Source organism: Nilaparvata lugens, chromosome 8 (genome assembly GCF_014356525.2).
Source record: "Nilaparvata lugens isolate BPH chromosome 8, ASM1435652v1, whole genome shotgun sequence".
NCBI lineage: Eukaryota > Metazoa > Arthropoda > Insecta > Hemiptera > Delphacidae > Nilaparvata > Nilaparvata lugens.
This window is the reverse complement of record NC_052511.1, coordinates 51,301,883-51,318,200: the sequence shown is the minus strand read 5'-3', so window position 1 is coordinate 51,318,200 and position 16,318 is coordinate 51,301,883. Positions and strand designations below refer to the sequence as shown.

General features: G+C 37.3%; 1 protein-coding gene across 1 annotated transcript in view; it reads left to right on the top strand.

The window, feature by feature from the left end:
- LOC111052309 (serine/threonine-protein kinase/endoribonuclease IRE1) overlaps positions 1 to 16,318 on the top strand; it is a 44,386-nt gene that overhangs the window by 14,765 nt on the left and 13,303 nt on the right. Inside the window, 7 exon segments of the mRNA XM_039435029.1 lie at positions 119 to 226; positions 945 to 1,185; positions 3,804 to 3,979; positions 9,424 to 9,680; positions 11,795 to 11,894; positions 11,897 to 11,969; positions 15,778 to 15,964. Coding sequence (XP_039290963.1) covers positions 119 to 226; positions 945 to 1,185; positions 3,804 to 3,979; positions 9,424 to 9,680; positions 11,795 to 11,894; positions 11,897 to 11,969; positions 15,778 to 15,964 — 1,142 coding nt within the window.

Genomic DNA, 16,318 nt, shown 5'->3' with positions numbered 1-16,318 from the left:
ATCTCACAATCATTTAATGTGGAAGTCAGTTTTACTGTTAATGCTGTCATGATCTGATCGAAGGTTTCCTTTCGCTGTTTCATTTAACTAGATGATATCAATTTTGTTTGATTTTCAGAATACAACTTGATAATGTATGATGGCAAAAAACAGGGTAAACACTGGAACATCACGTTCTTTGACTACTCTGCCCAGGCGTTGCAAAGTGACCAGTTAGCCAATTATGGTAAGCGTCTGTTTTTTCATCATTTTCGAATCAAATAGTCTTGCAAAGAATGATTATCATTATAACATTACACAAATAATCATTTGTCGTGAAGACATATGATATCATAGTTTGATGAGCGTAAGTAGATAGCAAGCCAAACTGCTAAAATTCATCCTAATTGTAGTGAGGGAAGTCATTTTCTTGTACTAATTAATTTGGATGGATCAGGTTTCAGACCTTCTCCAGTCTCGTATTTGAATATAATTATTATTTGTTAGTTCGTGTATTTTTTGCCTCATTGTTTATACAATGTGTCTCTGTACTCTGTTTAGCGCAGTATCGTACCATGTGTCACTGTACTCTGTTTAACGCAGATTATTCTTCCTGTCATTGGTCTCTGTTCAGCTCATCATCATCATCAAATCTGTCACTGTGCTTTGCTCATCGCATTAACAACCTTTGTGTCACAGTACTCTGTTTAACGCTAATGAACTTACATCAATTGTGTCACTGTACTCTGTTTAATCAAGTTACATTAATTGTGTCACAGTACTGTGTTTAATCAAATTACATCAATTGTGTCACTGTACTCTGTTTAATCAACCTGCATCAATTGTGTCACTGTACTCTAATGGACTTACATCAATTGTGTCACTGAACTTTGTTCAACGCAGTAACAACGTTTGTTTCACTGTAGTCTGTATTTTCATCGACTGCGTCACTGTACTCTGTTTAGAACTGGCGCACTTCGGCGGCAGCGCCTCGGGCCGCGTTAGTACCTACGACCGCCGCAGCGGCGCGCTGCTGTGGGAACATGACTTTGGATCGCCGATGGTGGCGCTGTACGCGCGCAGCAGTTGCGGCAGAAATTGTAACTACGGCGGCGGACAGGATCTGGTGTCTGTTCCGTTTGCTTCAGTGGACGATGCCACACTAGACAGGCTGCCAATGTTTCACGGCAGGAAGGATCAGTTGTCGTGAGTAGCAGTTTCTCAATTGAATATGGAAGTGAATGAATGTGTAGTGAGTAGATTGTGGTTTTTATGAATTGAATATTGAAGTGAATGAATGAAATTGTCATTTGGCTTAGATATAGAAATAGAAATTGCTTTATTGACAAGGACATTTTCAACAATGCATGGTCAACGTCATGTACAAAATTCCAAAGACACAATACAAAACGTCTAGATATGACTTATAGCAAAAAATCAAGATAATAAAATACTAGTAGTTCTGTGAACAGTAGACCTCACGCAGTTTTCTCATCCACAAGAAAATATCTGGTGTCACCTGTTCACTGGCTTTCCCAGACATCTGTGTAATGCATGCAATGAATAATCCACTTGTCAGCTGATCGATTATGAATAGTTCTATAGTCTGATCTTAGACCAGATATAAAGGTGCGTACAGATTCACGCGCCGCGAACATGAGCAATTCACTTTTAATCAGTTGATGCCAAGCTTTTTATATCTGTATCTTACAGTTTCTGTAAAAATACAGATATAATCAGCTGATTAAAAGTGAATTGCTCATGTTCGCGGCGCGTATATCTGTACGCACCTTAAGAGTCTGATTAATCCTATCTTCAGAGTAGATGATATATATAGTGATATCAGAGTATGGAGGAAATTTCTTTTCCTCTCATATTATCCTTAAAATGCAAAATTTCAAAGAACCTTGTGTATACATCGATGCGCAGTTAAAAAAGGAATATTCCTGCCAAATCTCATAGAATTCTATCAACGCGTTTGGCCGTAAATGCGTTACATACAGACAGACAGACGAAAGAAAATCCGACTTAAAACATAGATCTCACTGCGTTCGGTCAATAATTTGAACAGAGACAGAAATAATACAGTACATAGGCCTACATTGATTTTGATACTGTTCATGTATATTTTTCCAATTTATAGAGAAATAGTCAGTTACTTTATATGGTGTTTCGTTTATCGAAATTTTCTTCACTTTCATTCCAAAAGATGTCTTGCTCAATGTCTTGATAAAAACAGGCAGATAATTATAGAGTTTAACAGCCATATAAGGATAGAGTTTCTGAGAGAAGCGATGTGGATACCTATGAACTCTAAGACTGTTTTGGTTTCTTGTGCCATAAACATGGTGATCCCTATTCACATCAAATATTGGAATGTACAAATACAATAGAAAAATACACATAAAAAGCTGGGAAGGTCATTAACCTCATTTTCTTGAATAAAGGTGTACAGCTTTCTCGATATGATGCATTGCATAGAAGCCACATCATCTTTTATTGTAGGAGAAGAATTTTAATAGTCTACAGATGGCTGGCCGCTAAAGCTTCGTATAAAATGAGCGCTGCTATCCAGAGATTGTCAGTTTGGTGTAAGGGTAAGCATTCCTGACCAGCAATTAGGAGGTACTGGGTTCGACTCCCGGGCTGACAAATAATTTTTGAATAGTAGCGCTCATCGAATTTCCATCTAGCTGTTTATCCTGTTGTCAATATTTGCAGTAGCAGAAGTCTTCGGGGTGAATTACAGCATTTAATTTGGATTTTCTTTCGATAATAATAATAATTTTAATTGTCTGGATTATTCCCCCAGATCAATATACCATAACACATGATGCTCTTGACATGAGCATATTCATCTGTCTATCTAACTAATTAACTACCTCTCTATCTATATCTTCTTACTTATTGATTTATTTCTGAATTTGTTTGTAGGCCGACCTGTACATAGGCGAACAAATTCAATATAAAAATTCAAATTATTTATTTGCATTTTCATTCGTTCACAATATTAATTAAAACATGTAAAGAATTTCTGCTTTGTCAGCATATATATTTCAACATATTTATTTATTTCACAATGGAAGCAACAGGTGGAAACCCAAATATTCTTCCTTAACATCAAAATTTTATATTCAATTATATAAATCACAAATTCATAAAATACATAATAAGGCACTAAATAAGTTTAGTAACTATTATAAGGCTACAAGTTTTTTGAATCCAATCAATTTCGATCTAACTCAGTACCTTGTGTCTAGAAAGGTTGGATCCGAGGGAGTAACACCTTCACTGCCGTGTCTCCTGTACTGTTATTTGAAATTGTTTGCTTGTTTGGTACGTTTGTCTGTTTGATTTTTCTGTTTGTTTGTAGGCTGAGTCTGTAGATAGGCGAATACCTACACTGCCATGACTCCTGTACTGTTGTTTGATTTGTGTGTTTGTTTGTTTGTTTGTAGTCAATCAATCAATCAATCAATCACGTTTTATTGAACAAAATATTTACATTGGAGGTCCCACTAAACCCGAATGTTTTTGAATAGGTGCCTATATAAGTATACATAATCATAGAATCGTACATTAAAAAAAAAATTAAGTTAACATACTTGATAAGAGGGATCTGATCTTAATTGTACATGCCGATCATTTCTAAAGACTAAAACCTACACTGCCATGACTCTTGTACTGTTATTTTTTTTCAATTCAAATTCATTTATTGCCAAAAAGAAAACAAACAATAATTTACTCATACACATACATACACGAGCAAAAATAAATATTTGATTTCTCTGTTTGATTCGTTTGTCTGATTTGTTTGTTTGTAGACCGACTCTGTACATAGGCGAACACAGACATGGCTTGTATGCCCTTCCCAGCTTGGTAGGCAGTGATAGTGCAGCCATAGGAGTACTGGCTGAGGCCAAGGGAAGTCATCTGCTCATAGATGGACCCCAGTACAACCACACTGACTCCACCAACCGGGCTCTGCTCGTTCTTGCCGGTAATTATCTAGCAATTATCAATAGATTATGATTAGTTTATTATTCCATAACCATGAACTGGGAAGTCTCAAATCCTTATACTGTAATCTATTATACAGAGTGAGTCATATTTGTATGGGAACCATCTAATAAGTTGGAGACTGTTGTAGATATATTACTGTAACTTTCAGGATATGTTATTGGTCGAATACTCTACCTTTTGACGTACAACTGAATTTCAACTCCTTATAAGGGAGTGACTTAGGGGTTGTAACTCGAATATTTTTAATGTAAACACTCATTGTGTGGTACATCATTTTAAAGGCCCTTTTAAAACAAGAAAGATGGCATCAATAAAATAGTTCTATGATACTTGTATCCAAAATGGTGGACTATTGAAGTTTTAGTTTTTAAAGAAATGAGGGGTTGTAACTCAAATATTTCAAACGTAAACAACCAATGTGTGCTTACATTTAAAATTATATTATTATTAGCGTATGGCAAACACATAGACACACACACACACACACACACACACACACACACACACCACACACACACACACACACACACACACACACACACCACACACACACACACACACACACCACACACACACACACACACACACACCACACACACACACACCACACACACACACACACACACACACACCACACACACACACACCACACACACACACACACACACACCACACACACACACACACACCACACACACACACACACACACACACACACACACACCACACACACACACACACACACACACACACACACACACCACACACACACACACCACACACACACACACACACACACACCACACACACACACACACCACACACACACACACACACACACCACACACACACACACCACACACACACACACACACACCACACACACACACACCACACACACACACACACACACACCACACACACACACACACACACCACACACACACACACACACACACACACACACACCACACACACACACACCACACACACACACACACCACACACACACACACACACACACCACACACACACACACACACACACACACACACACACCACACACACACACACACACCACACACACACACACCACACACACACACACACCACACACACACACACACACCACACACACACACACCACACACACACACACCACACACACACACACACACACACACACCACACACACACACACACACACACACCACACACACACACACCACACACACACACACACACACCACACACACACACACCACACACACACACACACACCACACACACACACACCACACACACACACACCACACACACACACACACCACACACACACACACACACACACACACACACACACACCACACACACACACACACCACACACACACACACACACCACACACACACACACACACACACCACACACACACACACACCACACACACACACACCACACACACACACACACACCACACACACACACACACACCACACACACACACACACACACCACACACACACACACACACACCACACACACACACACCACACACACACACACACACACACACACACCACACACACACACACACACCACACACACACACACCACACACACACACACCACACACACACACACCACACACACACACACCACACACACACACACACACACCACACACACACACACCACACACACACACACACACCACACACACACACACCACACACACACACACCACACACACACACACACACACCACACACACACACACACCACACACACACACACCACACACACACACACACACCACACACACACACACACACCACACACACACACACACACACACACCACACACACACACACACCACACACACACACACCACACACACACACACCACACACACACACACCACACACACACACACCACACACACACACACACACACACCACACACACACACACACACACACCACACACACACACACCACACACACACACACACACCACACACACACACACACCACACACACACACACCACACACACACACACCACACACACACACACCACACACACACACACACACCACACACACACACACACCACACACACACACACCACACACACACACACACCACACACACACACACACACACACACACACACACCACACACACACACACACCACACACACACACACCACACACACACACACCACACACACACACACCACACACACACACACACACACCACACACACACACACCACACACACACACACACACACCACATGAGAAGAATGAGCTGTAGTACGAGGAGATCCGATCATTGTGTCAAAAGTTATAACTGTTTGAAATTTTGATTCTTGAGGTGTCCTTATACGCGCCTCTCCACTAGAAAATACTGAAATTGAGTTCATCTAACGGGAGATTCTAATGGAACATGATCTTATGAACTTACATCATTTGGTAGAGAGTTAGTGGGGAGGATATTTTTAATATTCTTTCCGAAGAATGGACATTGATATGTCCAAAGCTCCGCCAATTTATGTAGATGCATAACAATATGATTATTATCTATAGTTATTATATTACAAATTGCTTTTTCATATCATATACAGTTCAATAATTATTTTCTTAGTCTATATTATGTGAATTCATCTATAATTTTGCTGTATTGTAAGCTATTGTATATAAGTGTATAAGCCAGTATATATTGTAATCTACATAAATAAAGTACTCAATCAATCAATCAATCAATCAATCATTGTGCCTAATCTCAATGTGAGGACAATGAAGTTAGTAATGATGCTTAAAGCTATAAATGAGGAGGTTTTCAAAATACAAGGACCATTTTTATCTTGTGTACCTGGAAATCTATATGAGATAAAACGCTCTACCTTGTCTCAGGTTGTAGAGCACAGAATTACGCCCAGAGGGATTTTGAACTATGCGTTCAAATTGTGTCAATTGGAAGATATTGTTGATTAAAAACTAAAATTTATCAAAATTGATTGTCTCTTGAAATACTACTCATTTTTGAAAAATTGTAACTCAGTACTCATCAAAGATAGAGAGCTTCTGTTCATGAAATAATACAGTATCATTATTTGGTCATCAGCGACTTTGTAAAAGTAATAATTAAGAACTGAAAATTTTGTTTTCAGTTTGTTGTAAGACTTGACCTATTTCGGACTATGTGTAACCGTATCTAAATTTGGGAGAGGAATAGCACAAGGTTACCTTATTTTTTCTCTCCCTATCATTTTTGATGATGGACCTATGGCATGTATCAATCAATAAAGAATAAAGCTACTTTCAAAAGTATTATTCACATGGATTTTACCGAATGATCAAATGATAGAAATTTTCTTTTAAGAATAGCTTTGATATTAGATTAGTTTTTAATAGCAGCTTATCATTAGTAACTAATGAGAAAACTATTTCATAGATTTTACAGGTAACCATGTCGCTACAGGTAATAAGTAGTATGGTATATAGTAATGGCGGACTCAATACAATGTATAAATACCGTACTCAATTATGCAAAATGGACTTTTGACTGTAATTATGGTTCACCATTAACACTGTGGTCTGGTAAAGTAAAATGTAATTTTAGAGTTAATAAGCCTATTATATTTACAGTTAAGTATATTAGAGATATTCAAATCCATAACTCGATTTGTATATTTATAAATTACTTTGTTATCGGATGGGCACGTTAAATTGTCGGTCCAGGCTGAAGTATGACACTCCTAAGGCTCATTGACGGCTTAACTTATATATTCAGGCGGTGGGACCTTCCCGCAAGGGGCTCCCCACCAACAAAAGCCATACGAATTCACAATTACTTTGTGTGATACAAAATGAAATTCGGTACAAGAATGCAAAAATTGGACATTTTTTATCTCCTCATTCTTATCTTCTCCAGGTTATGTTTGTCTAATTAATAAATATGAATATAACAACCGCATAAATGCCATGATGTTTTCAGAGAAGTTTTCAAGGTACAGATGACAATTTTTTAGAAGGTACCGTACATTGAATGACTAGAAAAACATTATTGATCCTATGATGTTTGACAAGTACAAGGCTTTTGTAAATGACGGACCCATTTTCAAAACTGCATATCAGTTAGAGCACTAATTCAAAATGAGATATATTGAGGTGCATTGAATGACTAGAAAAACATTATTGATCCTATGATGTTTGACAAGTACAAGGCTTTTGTAAATGACGGACCCATTTTCAAAACTGCATATCAGTTAGAGCACTAATTCAAAATGAGCTATATTGAGGTACATTGAATGACTAGAAAAACATTATTGATCCTATGATGTTTGACAAGTACAAGGCTCTTGTAAATGACGGACCCATTTTCAAAACTGCATATCAGTTAGAGCACTAATTCAAAATGAGCTATCTGTATATCAATGGAAACAAAAATTTTGAAGTTTAGTCAACAATAATTAACTGTAGCTTCTATTAGATTAGGCAGTTTTCTCGTTCATCGAGAAAGATTAAATATTTTTGATTTTGTATAAGAACTGTAGTAAATAATAAAATTATTTTAAATGGGTACATCACTTTGAATAATTCTGTCTTAAATGTGAACGTTTTATCAATAGTTTGAATATTCTGAAAACTTGCGAGTTCATCAACCAATCTCCATTTACCATCTCCCTCAGGTCACTACTAAAACTAATTTTACATCTCTCTCCCTCTGGTCACTACCGAAACTAATCTCAATCTCCTTTTCACACAGGCTAATCTTCATTTTCCATCTCCCAAAGGCTACTTCTAAATTTCTTTAAATTTTAAATTGCTCAAACTATTCTTCATTTATCATCTCTCTCAGACTTCTACCAAACTTAATCTCACTTCTCTCTCTTGTACAAGCCACTACCAATACTAATCTTAATCTTTTCATATTTAATCTCAATTTCACACAAATCAATCTTGATTTTCCATCTCCCTCAGGTCACTACCAAAACTAAATTTTCCATTTTCCATCTCTCTCAGACTTCTACCAAACCTAATCTCACTTCTCTCTCGCACAGGCCACTACCAAAACTAATCTTTCCATATTTAATCTCTATTTCACACAATGCAATCTCGATTTTCCATCTCCCTCAGGTCACTAACAAAACTTATCTCTTCTTTTTCTTCTTCTTCTTCTTCTTCTTCTTCTTCTTCTTCTCCTCCTTCTCCTTCTTCTCCTCCTTCTCCTTCTTCTCCTTCTTCTTCTCCTTCTCCTTCTTCTTCTCCTTCTTCTTCTCCTTCTCCTTCTTCTACGCCTTTTGCTTCACCTTCACAGCAATAAACTTTATTGAATTTTTCAAACTAATCTTGATCTTCCATCTCTCTCAGGTCACTACCAAACTAAATCTTCTTTGTCTCTCTTGCACAGGTCACTACCAAATGCCCGACTACAGCAGCACCCGTCTGCAGATCACAGGTCGGTCAGACCGCGTCATCCCTCCCGGTCTGCCAGTCCAGCTGAACGGCACCAAGGGCCCGCCCGCCACCTCGGGCTCTGATGCGGCCTCCCAGACCCACATACAACCGGTCCGCTGGCTGGACAGTCTCGAGAACCGGTTGCTTGCCTCTGTCGTCCTAGTGCTCGTCATATCCATGATCGCCATGTTCGTCTATCTCAGAGCTCAGGTTGGCTGCAGTCAAACCATATGCATATCTACAGAGGGGTCCAAAAATGTATACACTAATTGACAGTGAACTTAAAGAAAGCAAAACAACGCACAACTATGAATCTTAGTCTGTATTGTAGTTCAATGTTGTTTCTTTTTTCATAAGGTAGTGTGGCTTTGATAGCTCGCAAGCAAACTTAGGCTAGGCGCACACCAGTTAGTCAAGTCAAGACAAGACATGACATGATCGGACACTTTCAGTCACAATAGTTCACATAGAAGACATGTCTAATTGCAATGACTAATCAGTGTGAGTTGCGTCATAAGCAACTATGTGAAGTATTGTGACTAAACGTGTTTTGTCTTGACTAACTGGTGTGCGCGTAAGAGGCCGTTTCAGATCATCGTGAGCCTAAACCAACCTAAATAATACAAAATATGATTATTGCAAAAAAGTAGTTCACTTTGTAAAGTGAAGAAAGACAGCACATTAGATATATGATGTAGATAATACATCAGATATGTAAACATAATGGCAAAAAAGTAGTTCACTGGTGAAACTAATATTATACTCGTGTTTTATTAAGATATTTTACTTGTTGAATGAAAAATACTGAGAAATTGTCAAAAACCACTGATTTATTGATAATTAGAAAGATCGGTTTCGGTTATTACACCATTGTCAATCTCTGATCTGTATATTCTGATATTCTGTATCACAATATAAAAGAACCCTGGCTGATTGGCTATCTGGTCTAAGCCAGGGGGATTGCGGGCGTCTGCTTCGATCTGTTTATGTTTGACGTATCCTTGTGTGAATTGGATGGCTTTATGCATGGGGGAGCATTTTAATTAAAATAAAAAAAATTAAATAAAAATAATAGCCTAATAAAAAAACAAGAAAAAAAACCCGCACATTCTATCAAGGCTTAGTTCATAATCATAAACTTTCTCAGTTGCATCATCTGTCGCTGGGTTCCGTTATGCATGAGGCTGTCCAGTTGGACCTGCACATAGATTATAATTATAGTTTCCTTGAAAAAAAAATTCTTAAACCTTAGTGACTCCTATAGCAGCTATCGTAGTGACTCCTGTAGTTCTCCTTCTCTTCTGTTATCCTCATACTCGCGGCGTGTGTGTGTGTGTGTGTGTGTGTGTGTGTGTGTGTGTGTGTGTGGTGTGTGTGTGTGTGTGTGTGTGGTGTGTGTGTGTGTGTGTGAGTTATTGAATTTTAATTTACTAATTTTGTTTAAAGATAAAATTATATAATATTTAGATGGTTCTTATAATCATTGGTACTGAGTTATTATTATCATCAATATTATTATAATCAATAAATTCAACTACTGATTTATAACAAGCTGTTTTTTATTAGGTAAGATTCGATGTATTCTCTTCTTTTTTATTTTTGCTATAGTAACGTTTCTATTATTGTATTACTTTATGATTGGCTACCTACTGTAACATCGACCCACATACAGACCCTAGAGGTCCATATGGGCGATCATTGAAGTGATTGTAATACTTGTTTTGTTTTTTCGAATAAATAATTTGAATTTGAATTTGAAATTTGATAAACTAAAACTAAATACAAGAGCAGCAGAATTTATACTATTAGGCGAGTACTGCTATTGGTCAAGGGCATGAACGCCTGCCATTGGCCCAGCCAGACAGTCTCCTCCCACTCAACGGTGTGACAAAATGGCGGCTTAAGCAACAGAATCGCCATGATAACAAAATTTACTTTCAGTACAAAATAAGAACCAAGAAAATAAGTGTGAAAGATAAAACAAATATGTAAATATTTTATGCATACATTAGTCAATAGTTTTTCCATTTACATATTTGTTTTATTATCTTTCACACTTGTTTTCTTGGTTCTTATTTTGTACTGAAAGTAAATTCTGTTTTTGAAAGTAAGTAATTGAAGAATATTAAAAAAAAGTCTCCAGTCTCCAAGAGTGAAGAAGACAGATCAGCTGTCGAAATATTTTTAGTTTGATAATGTAAGGGTTTTTACACTATACTTCTACATTGTTCATCTATATCGGTATAGTACTAAGAAATACATGCATGAGATACATAATGTAGATAATACATTAAATACATATACATAATGTTGTTGTGTTGCAGGTGAAAGAGTTCCAACAGCTGTCGGAGAGTGGGTCGCATTCGCATGCGAGCAGTACGGCGAGTGAAGCGACCGCCACGGCTGAGGTGCTGGCAGACGGAGTATGCGGGTTGGCAAGATATCGTTCTCCCCCCAACATGTGCTCGGCAAGGGCTGTGAGGGCACTTTCGTCTTTCGGTCAGCATAATAATTGAAATCAATTATACTTTTAAAGTAGTCCCTTAAAATATAATTGATCATTATTAACAAGAATCAACAATAATTATCAGAAAATCACTTCACTTATGGGTTGATATTTATTCAAATAAATAAAACTAATTAAATATGATTAAAATTAAATAACTTCAACCAAAAATAATTAATAAGAAATAGATAAATCATATCAAAATAAGCATATATTATCTAGTATCAACTTGTTTATTTCTGCATTTTAACTTGAAAATGGCAAAAGTAGGTCGAAACGTGTCGTTGAAATGTGTTAAAGTTTTTAAAATGTTTCAAATGAAAAGGGTACTGTAAAATTTGTCTAAGCAAAAGAGTGGACTGTATAAAGGGGTGAATTTGTAGGTTATGAAATTTAGTAAAGTAATCAGAGACTAACAAAATCCACATATGAATTTGAAAGGAGGAAAGATCCAACGTGCTTACATAATATGTATTGAATGAAAGCAAATTGGCATGTACAGCAAATGGTAACTCAGGATTGAGATTGAAATGAAAAAATACCAAATGAAAGGTTGAATATAATCACAAATTTAAAATGTTTGTAGTGCAAATAATAACTGAAAGAGATATGAGAAATTTAGAATAGTTGATGATTAAACTCAAATTAAACAACAGGCTTGATGAATAATAAAAGTTATAAAATATTGAAAAATCACAATTAAAATGCTCAAATTGAAAAAGTGCTCAAGTAACAAATACAAGAGTAATCAAGAATTGAATTTGCAATCATGAGATTAAATGGGTACTTTATAGATAACCAGAATAATTGAATGAGTTTGAGACTATTTAAACTTTTAGAAATCAAAATGAAAATACATTAATATGTGAATTAATAATTGAAAAACAAATAACAATTATTCAAAATGAAGGTTACTAATTATTGTCAATATTAAAAGGATACAATCACCAATGGAAGATGAAAGCTGTAAAATTAGTGGAAAACACTCAATTAAAAAGATTCACTGAATATTGAGATAATGTTGAATATAAGATTCAGTGATAAATTAAGACAAGTCTGGGAAGATAGAGCAAATGTACTTTAAACTCCAAATATCCAATTTAGAAGAGATAGCACAAGATCTATATCCAAAGTGGATATTTTGCTACAGTTGACGTGATGTGAAAATATCAATAATGTTAAATATAGGACTTAGCTCAGAAAGTTTGAAGCAGCAGCAGGTGGAGACGAGCACCAGCGTGTCCACGCAGGTGGTGCAGATCAGGATGAGAACCTCAAACCAAGATTCTGGAGACCCGCAGGAATCCAGGACGACTCTTGGCTGACAACAGTGAACCCCTTACTGTTATAAGAAACCGATGAAACTCCGACGAGGACACTCCAAAGGTGATGGCGAGATTGAATCCGAACGTACGGTAGTAGCGTTACCAGATACAAGACGATGTGAAAGAAGAAATCGATTCTTCAATGAGTAGCATTGCAAAAAATCCAAAATTGCAAGCTAGATGCAAGATCCAAAACATAAGATGAATTTGGATTTAACACTGAATGAATGAAGAGGTTTCAACACTAAAGGTTTCATGTACACTGCTAGGTTGTGACGCACATGAAAACTTGGAATGGAGATAAAACAATAACTAATGAATTAATTTTGAAACGGTGAACGGCGAGATGTATAGCGCAGATTGATCTGTCGAAATCAATGCTAACAGTGACCATACTTCATAGAAATACTTGAAGTTTTGAAGAAACATTTGGGACTTCGAAAAATTAGTACACAAGAGACAGGAACACAGCCGGAAGAACGAAGTAAAGTTTTAGGCTCGGAACCAACAAAACAACAAAAAAATGAAAAGACTATGTGACTCAAAATGCTGTCAACACATAACTGAAGATCACACTAATATAATGAGAGACAATCTATTTGTAAAATATAATTGAAAATGATTACAAAAAGTGAATATGGATAATTTATCTATAAAAATATCTAAAACAGATGGAATTAAATAGAGAATGCATTTATTTAGTTTAAATAGATAATTTTTATTTAATTCTATCTGTAACTGGTTGGCCGCTATGGCTTCGTATAAAATGAGCGCTGCTATCCAGAGATTGTCAGTTTGGTGTAAGGGTAAGAGTTCCTGACCGGCAATTGGGAGGTACCGGGTTCGATTCCCGGGCTGGCAACTAATTTTTGGATAGTAGTTCTCATCGAATTTCCATCTAGCTGTTAACCCTGTTGTCAATGTCTGCAGTAGCAGAGGTCTTCGGGGTGATTTACAGCATTTATTTAGGATTTTCGTTAAATAATAATTAAATATTTAAAAGACAAAATTGAGACAAAAACGAAACTACAAGCTGCCATGAATTCTCAACTGCGATACAAAAGGCATTGAGTGGCAGACATTAAAAACAAAATAACAGCTGATAGAAAAACAACATCGTCTATTAACCTAAGAACAAAATAAATAGGTAACCTAAAAAGTGGAAAACGGTAAGTGAGATTTAACAGGTACTACAAGTTTTATATTGTTTTTATCAATAATTATCAGATATACTGGGATGACTTGAATCAGGTCATCTACTCTAGAGGGCGGTGGAAATACAGAGACTTGGCAACTCTATAGTTCTATAATTTTCACTGACTTTTACCGTCTTAAAAATGTACTGTGTTAGAACTGTTAGAGAAGTGTGAATTATATTAATGTCGCAAAAATTATGTTCATTTTAATTCATTCTGAAATGCAATGTAGAGCTGCGTACAGACACATGTGTCACGAACACGCGCATTTCCTTTTCTATCAGCTGATGCTGAGCTTATTATAACTGTATCAGCTGATGCTAAGCTTATTAGGCCCGCCGCAAAGTAGACCCACGCTAATCCACGAAAAGCAACCCACGCCGTGGGATGTTTCGTAAACCATTGCTAGGCTTCTCCAGACACATCTGTGTAATGATAATAATACATGCAATGAATAATCCACTTGTCAGCTGATTGATTATGAATAATTCTATAGCAATGGTTTACAAAACATCCCACGGCGTGGGTTGCTTTTCGTGGATTAGCGTGGGTCTACTTTGCGGCGTGCCTTATAACTGTATCCTAGCGTTTCTGTACAAATACATATATAATCAGCTGATGATAAGTGAAATGCGCTTGTTCGTGGTGCAAAATTCTGTACGCAGCTTAATGACACTCTATATAGACATAGATAAACAATAGTTTAAGTAGATATCCAATGGTATTCGGCGTTTATGTCGCAACTTTTACTGTTAACTCAAGCCGATTACTGTCGATTGTTGTCGATTTTTACTGTTTTGTTGGGGTGAGAGTGTATGAACGGCACAGTATGAGAGACTACCAGCGTCACACAGCTTCACGGGAAAGAACTACATGATTTATCGGCTTGAGATACAATAGAATTGAAGTACTACAAGACTTAACCTATTTCAGACTATGTGTTATCTAAATTTGGGAGAGGAATAGCACAAGGTTACCTTATTTTTCCTCTCTCTATCATTTTGATAATGTACTTATTGTATAAATGAATAAAAGAATAAAGATAACAGTAAAAGTTGAGGCATAAACGCCCTATACCATGGGATATCTACTTATGCTATTGTTTCTCTATGGTATGGGTGACTTTTGAAAATGGGTTCCAGAAACCGAAATCACTCCAGTCATTAGGTTAACTAAATCGATTATTCATTTAATAATTGACTGCATGTCGGTGTTTAATATCACAAAATAGTGTATGTCAATCTCTGATTGATTTGAATTTGAAATGTTGCGTGTTTCAGAGGACAATTCGACGCCAGAGATGTGGCCGTGAAACGACTCCTGCCCGACTGTTTCACATTGGCCGACCGTGAAGTGCGCATGCTCCGTGAGTCGGACGCTCATCCCAATGTGGTGCGCTACTTCTGCACTGAACAGGATGCTCAGTTCCGCTATATTGCACTGGAGCTATGTGCTGCAACACTACAGGTCAGGCAAAATGTTTGATTGTTTCTTGTTTATTAGTCATCTTTCGTATTTTCCATATTCTTTTTCCGCTTCTTTTTCTTCTTCTCCTCCTTTTCCTTCTTCTCCTCCTCTTTCTTCTTCTTTTCCTCCTTCACCTTCTTCTTCACCTCCTCCTTCACCTTCTTCACCTCCTCCTTTTTCCCCTCCTCCTTCCTCTTCCTCTTCTCCTTCTTCTTTTGTATAGGAGGGTTAAGTGGGAGAGACAGCCGGCTGCGCCCCAATTCCGCCCCAAATTCCAAGGCGAAGAATTTAAGGCAGTCAATCAATCAATGAATCAATCTTCTTCTCGAGCTTCTGTTTCTTTTCCTCTAGCTC